We start from the raw sequence: 8,084 nt of genomic DNA on the forward strand, positions 1-8,084 counted from the left end.
AAAGTAGCATTAACTTGATATCTGCATCAAAATCAAAATGTCATTAGGAAAATACAATATAATACCAATCCAAAGTGGTAGAAACCATGCAGTTAATATTTATTTCCTTTCTCAACACAAGCTTTTAATTCCAATAATGCAAGTTTAGAAAGCTTAAGATGTATTGGTTTCTTATGCCTTTACCTCAGGACATGAATTAAAATAGCACAGCAAAACTGTGGCTTCTGAACAGGTAAATCAGGAAAAGTATAGACTAAGAAAAGGAAACTAAACATGAAGTACATCTGATGAGACCTAAAAATAAAAATGATAGCTTTAAAATAAACTTGAACTTAAAAACAATGAAATATCAGTCCAAATATATACAAAAGATACATACTTCTCTACTAACCCTTAACTCTTTATTCCAAACCTTCATCAGTCCATCAAGTATCCAAAAATACATATTCCCTTACCTATAAAACGTCAAAATTTGGCCATATCTTCCCTAGTGAAAATTCAAAATCAGTGTTGCTACTCACCCATTTTTTTTCTCATGTAATTTACTCTTCACGTAAGACCCACCAATCCTAATGTATAAAAAACCCAGGGTCCATAAAATCCAAAATGACCAAAGACTTGACTGACCGGAGTCAGTCCTGCAGTCAGTGCTGGGTCACCACAGCAACCCAGCCCTGATTACTGAAGAGGCTATGGATCAGGCTTAGAGAAAGGCCCGAAGAGAGAGGCAGGGTCTGATTTCCATGGCAGCTGTTAATCAGCCATTGCCTCTCTCTTTCTTTCCAGCATTTTCCAGCAGCCACTTCTCTGTTTCTCTCTAGGTCTCTGAGGGGGCTGCTGATCAGCCCTGCCTCTCTGATCAGGCCCAGAGATAGATCTGGAGATGCTGACTGGCATAGAAACTGACCAATCAGAACCAAATCTGGTTCAACTGTGAGGAGTAAATCGCTGCCTAGGAAGTGGAGCTTTTGACACTGACTGGCATAAAAACCGACCAATCAGAACCAAATCTGGGTGAACTGTGAGGACCCAATGGCTGCCTAAGAGGCAGAGCTTTTGATACTGACTGGCATAGAAACTGACCAATCAGATCCTAATTGGCCGGCAGGGAAGGGCAGTTTGGGGCAAGATCAGGCTAGCAGGGGAGGGCAATTAGGGGTGATCAGGAAGGCAGAGGTAGTTGAAGATGAAATCAAGCTGGCAGGGGAGGGAAGTTAGGGGCAATCAGGCAGGCAGGCAGAGGCAGTAGGGGTGATCAGGCAGACAGGCAGGTAAGTGGTTAGGAGCCAGCGGTCCCAGATTGCAAGAGAGATGTCCAATTGGAGAGGGTGCAGGCTGGACTGAGGGGAACCTCTCCCCCTCTGTGCATGAAATTTGTGCACAGGGCCACTAGTATCTCTATAATTTTCTTGATACACATATTAAAACATGCTTTCTCTTAATTAATGGAAGGTTGTAAATGCCAAAAATACCTGTAGCTATGTTATACAACAGAAAACCAGAGACTCAAATGCCACTTTGCTTTTAAACATCTATTGACAGACAGCTCCCCCCAAACAAGTCTTTATAGCACAGCATGCATAATTCTATGAAATATACTTTTTTTAAAATCTATGTGTGTAGCCCTAGCTGGTTAGGTTCAGTGGGTAGATCATCCTCCTGCAGACTGAAGGGTCCCAGGTTTGATTCCAGTCAAGGGCACATGCCCAGGTTGTGGGCTCGATCCCCAGCAGGGAGTGTGCAGGAGCAAACAATCGATGATTTTTTCTGATCATTGATGTTTCTTTATCTCTGTCTTCCTCTCCCTTCCTCTCTGAAATCAATATATATATTTTAAAATATATGTGTGGATTACATTTAAGTCCAACTTTGAAGGAATTAAGTAATTTATTTTTTTATTATAGAGCATAGCTGACTAAATTGGGATGCACAATATATATTTTTATAGCCTGAAGATAAGAAGAAACTTATGAGGCAATCAATACCACATTTTAAAATCTCATCTTAAATATATGCCTGGATGTGAGGATGAAGGATTGGATTTGAGTAGAATCATTTCTATATATAATAAATATATATGAACTTCACACAATTTACACTGTTTCTCATTTAAACAAAAATTAACTGTCTAATGAATCTTTAATTTTCATTTCAAAATCACTTTTCCACAAAAAATCTGGAAAATATGGTTACTATAACCTATATTGCAGTATGTTAAATATTTAATTGCTGACAAGGAAGAGATTTTGCTACTTATCTTTCAAATACACAGATACCCCATTTCCAAAAATCCCTCAATAGTAATAACACCCCACATGGCAGCTCCTAAATCCAAAATATAGTCAAAAATCAGTGACTCAGAGCAACTGAAATAGTTGTCCCAAAACTCAGGCACTCAATTTGTTGAACTTTAATCAGAGAGCACTGATTCTTACTTTACATGCTTTAACTATCTTGGTTATTGAAATTCTTAAACCACAACAAAGAAAGAAAGAAAGAAAGAAAGAAAGAAAGAAAGAAAGAAAGAAAGAAAGAAAGAAAGAAAGAAAGAAAGAAAGAAAGCTATAAAAAGCTGACACACAAAACTAACAGTTGACAAAAAGAAAGACAGAAAAGCATTACTTACAGCTTAATAAAGATGAAGACACAAAGTCAGTGATCTTCAAATGATTTTTAACACAGGAAATTTAACTGAAATCTACCATGGAATGCCAGTATGGAAAACAGGTACAAATCAATGTTGCCCTTTTCCATCTTTAGTTACCTCCCTCCAAAGGATACCCTCACCTCTACCCCTGCAAAGGCTCAGACAAGTACACTTTGAGACCAACTTTACTAACTCACCTAGAAAAACTTTTTTTTTTATGATAAATGCATTTCATTTATTTAGATATTTAAGCTCTCACACTAAATTTTTACAAGCTGGTGAACACTGACAAATTATTTCTCCCACAGAACTATAACCACACATTCCCAAACAGTATAAATATATGGTTGAACTAACATCATACACATCACCATTTTATCAATTACATAATAAAACAAATTATCAAGTATCCAAATATTAAGTTACACAGCTCAAAAGGCATATAAAATATTAGATGTCTGCTCAATTCATTAGCAGAAACCCACTTTTTTTATGATTAAGAATCGCTTCAGCTACAACAAAGCATGTCTACCTTTAAAAAAATATTTACCAAAGAGCATATTCTACATGTTTCACACAAGACAAAGGCAACATCTTACTAAAAATACTTAATAGCTCCCTCTCATTCTTTCCTCAGGCCCTCCCTATAAGTTGCACGTTAAGTGCAAACATTAAAATTAACTGTAAGGCTTTCTGTCTGGAGACATTAAAGACACATGCTTCTATATAATGTAGATTTTCAAAATGGAGGCTTTCCATAACAGCACAAAATGAGACTTATAGAAAGACATTAAATAATAACCAAGACTTTGTATAAAAATCAAAAAGTTGAGCAAACCTGATGTATACTTGTATGAATGTGGGAGATGTAAACATAAAGTGAGCAGGTAAACAATCACATATAGGCCCTACTTTCTATGTTTGAAATTACTGAAGGGATAAACCACATAAGGTCCAGAGTGTTCATAGTTCCTGGGATTTTAGTTCCGTATGAAACTAAAATATACAAGTATTGTGCTGGGTATTTTGGTACCTAATCTTTCTAAATCTTTTATATATCATTAAGATTCTGACATGGGAATAGATTTAAAGACATAACTCAATACTGCATGATTTCAGGAAAAGTAAATTGGTACAAATGATAAGCAGATTTTAAATGCTGAACAGTAAGAATCTTGCCAAGTGTCAAAATAGGTTGATCATAACCTAAACATAGAGGTTGCAATTCTGTCAAGCTTGTGGCTAGATAAAACTGCTTTTCAACCCTCTTTTGGAAGCTTCATTAGACTTGTTCACCAAGCCAACGTGTTGGCTAATATATATGACAAATTAGGTCCTATCTCAAGTTCCACTTTCAAGGCAATGGCATCAGGCACCCATTTTATTGAATGCAACAGTTGTTTCTATGACCAGTTGACTCTTTGAAGCGCAGCCGCATTTTAGGACGATACTTCTCCAGATATAGAAGCTGCTTGCTGTTAAAAGCTCCACGCCACTTTTGTCTTATCAACTGTACTGCATCTTCATATTTCATTCCACCTTTGATTAATGCTAGGGCAACAAGCACTGGAGCTCTTCCAAGGCCTGCTGCACAATGTACAGCAATACAACAACCAGGTTCTTCACAAAACTTTATTTTTACAAGATTTAACCAATCATCAACAATCTGGTTCGATTGACCATCATCGAAAGGCCAATCAAGAACTTGGATGCCTTCTTTCTCCACAAGAGTAGTGTCATAAGTTGTTTCACATACTCTTACTATTGTGGTAACACCATACTTCTTAAGTTCCTCTATGAATTTATTTAAGGTCACATTGGTTAGATTGTGTGTAATAAGAAATCTCATGTTCTTGTATGTGACTTCGACAGGAGCTGGGCGGTTCATTCGAGCCATGATAATTTAGTTAAAAAACACTCAATAAGGTTATGAAAGAATTTAAAAATCGAATACAGAAACGATGCAAAGAAACTGAGTCTACTTCAATATACTCCACTTGAAATTCTCAGTGCTTTGAGTGACGTTGGGAGTAATGGGAAATGAAATGAACCTCCTAATAAGAGACAGCAACTCTTCAATCCAGTAATACTGAGGCAATAGAAAGGAAGTGCACTGAGGTTTACCCCATCCAGGTCAGAACTCGTAAAATGCTCTGCAGTTTTCAGTTCAACATTTCTGTGTCCAGGTTAACCACTCATATGGGGGCTTCTTAGTGGAGCAGTAATGAATTTCTACAGTTCACTTTTCTGCATAGAGGTCGTGCTGTGCCTGGCAATAATCTCCACTGCCCTTCAGCAACTCCATAAATGTGTGACCAAGAACACCACAGAACTGAGGAATATGTTTACTCATTGAAGATTGTGGCCTAATCATACAGTCGGTCCCGAGACAGCGGTGACCCAGACATCGGTGGTGGAGACGGTGGCAGGGCAGGGGGCGGCAGGACGGCGGCGGCAGTGTGGACAGCAGCGGGGGCACCATGCTACCATGCAGGGAACCGCTCCTGTAGAGCGCGCAGCCAATGCATGCGCCGAGGCCACCTAGAAAGACTTTTAAAAAGGTAATCGTGGCCAAAGCTGGTTTGGCTCAGCGGTAGAGCGTCGGTCTGCAGACTGAAGGGTCCCAGGTTCGATTCCAGCCAAGGGCATGTACATTGGTTGCGGGCACATCCCCGGTGGGGGGTGTGCAAGAGGCAGCTGGTCAATGTTTCTCTCTCATCCATGTTTCTAGCTCTCTATCTCTCTCCCTTCCTCTCTGTAAGAAAATCAATAAAATATATTTTTTTAAAAAAAAAAAAAAAAGGTAATCGTGTCTAATAAAAGAGAAACATGCAAATTGACCATACCTCTGTTACATCCACAAGCCACACCAACCAGCCAATCAGTGGTGAGTATGCAAATTAACCAATCAAATATAGCAGTGGCCACAGAGCTGAAGCAAGCAGGAGGTTTGGGTTGCTCTCTGAGATGGAGGAAGCCAAGCTTCCTGCCTGCCCTGGCCTGCCCTAGCCTCTCTTCAAGGCTACAAAATTTAAATTATAGAAGATAAATACATCCTAGATACCAGGGCCTCTGCTTGGGTTGCCGGGGGGCGTGGCCAGCCTGCAAACCACCACAGGCCCCTCGCCCAGGCCACCCATGACTCAAGAGAACCTCCACCATGATCTGGAACACCCCTCATGGCAAACCAGCTGGCCCACTCCCATGCACCAGGCCTCTATCCTATCTAATAAAAGAGTAATATGCAAATTGACCTTCTCTCCAACACACAAGATGGCTGCCCCCATGTGGTCAAAGATGGCTGCCCTCATGTGGACACAAGATGGCCACCAAAAGATGGCCTGCAAGGGAGGGCAGTTGTGGGCAATCAGGCCAGCAGGGGAGGACAGTTAGGGTTGACCAGGCCAGCAGAGGAGGGAAGTTGGGGTGACCAGGCCTGCAGGAAAGGGCAGTTGTGGGGGACCCAGACCTGTAGGGGAGAGCAGTTGGGGGGGACCAAGCCTGAAGGAGAGAGCAGTTCCGGGGGACCAGGTCTGCAGAGGAGGGCAGTTAGGGGCAATCACGCTGGCAGGGGAGCAGTTAGGCATCAATCAGGCTGGCAGGGAAGTGGTTAGGGGTGATCAGGCTGCATGCAGAAGTGATTAGGGGCAATGAGGAAGGCAGGTAGGCAAGCAGTTGGGAGCCAGCAGTCCTGGATTGTGAGAGGGATGTCCCAGATTGGAGAGGATCCAGGCTGGGTTGAGGGACACCCCCTCCCGTGCATAAATTTTGTGCACCGGGCCTCTGGTTACTTTATAAAAGAGAAAAATTTATAGACATTTCTATCAAAAACTGGTTTTAATGTTTTATGAGTTAACTCTTAGTTCCCTGGGAAATTCTCCCAGATTGCTACTTTGTGGATAAAGCAGAAACAAATCAAGTGTTGCCATACCAGAATTTACCCACCTTGAAATATAGGAATGTTAATTTATTAACAATTACTATTTTTGAAACTATAAAGATGTAATACTCACCAAATAGTGTTTTGAATAAAAAACAGTTGACTAGAAATACAGCTAAGAAGTAAAATGATACCTACTATTAATGCCAAGAAAGTTTTGTAAAGAAATTCTGCTGAGGAACCTGACACGGACTCTGTTTTGTGGTAACTGGACACCTAAACTGCTCAAAATAAATCCAGTGGAGATCAGAATGACATGAAATCTAAGTAAATTTATACAGATACAATCACACCACAGAATCCTTAATCTGAACAGGACATGAAACATTTCCAAGAGCAGTATGTGGACAGAGACTAGACCAATGCTGTGTAACAGAAATACAATGCAAGCCACATATACAATTTAAAAATTTTTAGTAGCCACATTTTAAAATGTAAAAAAAGATGAAATTCATATATTCCACTTTGCTTAACTTAATCTGACCAAATAGTATCATTTAAATTTGTGATCAATATAAAAATTATTAATATCTTTGTGTTTGAAAACCAGTGTGTATTCTACACTTACAACACATATCAATTTAGACTAGCTACGTTTCAAACACTCAAAAACCGTATGTGACTAGTGACCCCAATACTACATAGCACACAGCTAAACAATAAGGAGGTTTATCCTTTTTTACAATTTTTAAAGGATAGATTTATAAAATTTACTAGTGAAATAATATATGATTTCAAAATATTCCCTCTTAGACCTGGCCAGTGTGCCTTGGTTGGTTGAGCATTATCCATTAACCAAGAAGTCATCAGGGCACAGAATGCAGGCTCGATCCCCAGTAGGGGACATGCAGAAGGCAACCAATTGATGTTTCTCACATTGATGTTTCACTCTCCCTCTCCATTCCTCTCTCTTAAAAAATATCAATAAAAACATTTAAAAAACACACAAACATGTTCTCACCTGGCCAGTGTGCATGAGTGGTTGAGAACTGACCTATGAACCAGGATTCCTGGTCAGAGTATAGTATTATAGTATGCCTGTATTTTGGGCTCAATCCCCAGTGTGGGACATGCAGGAGGTAGCCAACCAATGATTCTCATCATTGATGTTTCTATCTCTCTCTCCTTCTCCCTTATTCTCCTAAATCAATCTAGCCTATATTATAAAGAGGTAATATGCCAATTGACCATCACTCCAACACACAAGATGGCCTGCAGTGGAGGACAGTTGGAGGGGACCAGGCTGCAGGTGAGGGCAGTTGGGGGAACCAGACTTGCAGGGGAGGACAGTTGAGGGCAACCAGGCTAGCAGGGGAGAGCAGTTAGGGGTGACCAGGCCAGCAGGAGAGGACAGTTAGGGGCAATCGGGCCAGCAGGGGAGGATACTTAGGGGCGACCCGGATGGCAAGGGAGGGCAGTTAGGAGCAATTGGGCCAGCAGGGGAGCAGTTAGGCATCAATCAGTCTGGCAGGGGTGTGGTTAGGGGTGACCAGGCTG

General features: G+C 40.7%; 1 protein-coding gene across 1 annotated transcript; it reads right to left on the reverse strand.

Moving 5' to 3' along the window:
* Nucleotides 1-3,008: 3,008 nt before the first annotated feature.
* On the reverse strand, nt 3,009-5,087 carry LOC118722113 (protein tyrosine phosphatase type IVA 1-like). The gene has a single exon (XM_036443507.2). It carries the CDS (start codon nt 4,542-4,544, stop codon nt 4,029-4,031), a length of 516 nt encoding a protein of 171 aa, XP_036299400.1. The 5' UTR covers nt 4,545-5,087; the 3' UTR covers nt 3,009-4,028.
* Between the last annotated feature and the right edge of the window lie 2,997 nt (nt 5,088-8,084).

The sequence above is a fragment of the Pipistrellus kuhlii genome, unplaced genomic scaffold (assembly GCF_014108245.1).
Source record: "Pipistrellus kuhlii isolate mPipKuh1 unplaced genomic scaffold, mPipKuh1.p scaffold_m20_p_19, whole genome shotgun sequence".
Taxonomy (NCBI): Eukaryota; Metazoa; Chordata; class Mammalia; order Chiroptera; family Vespertilionidae; genus Pipistrellus; species Pipistrellus kuhlii.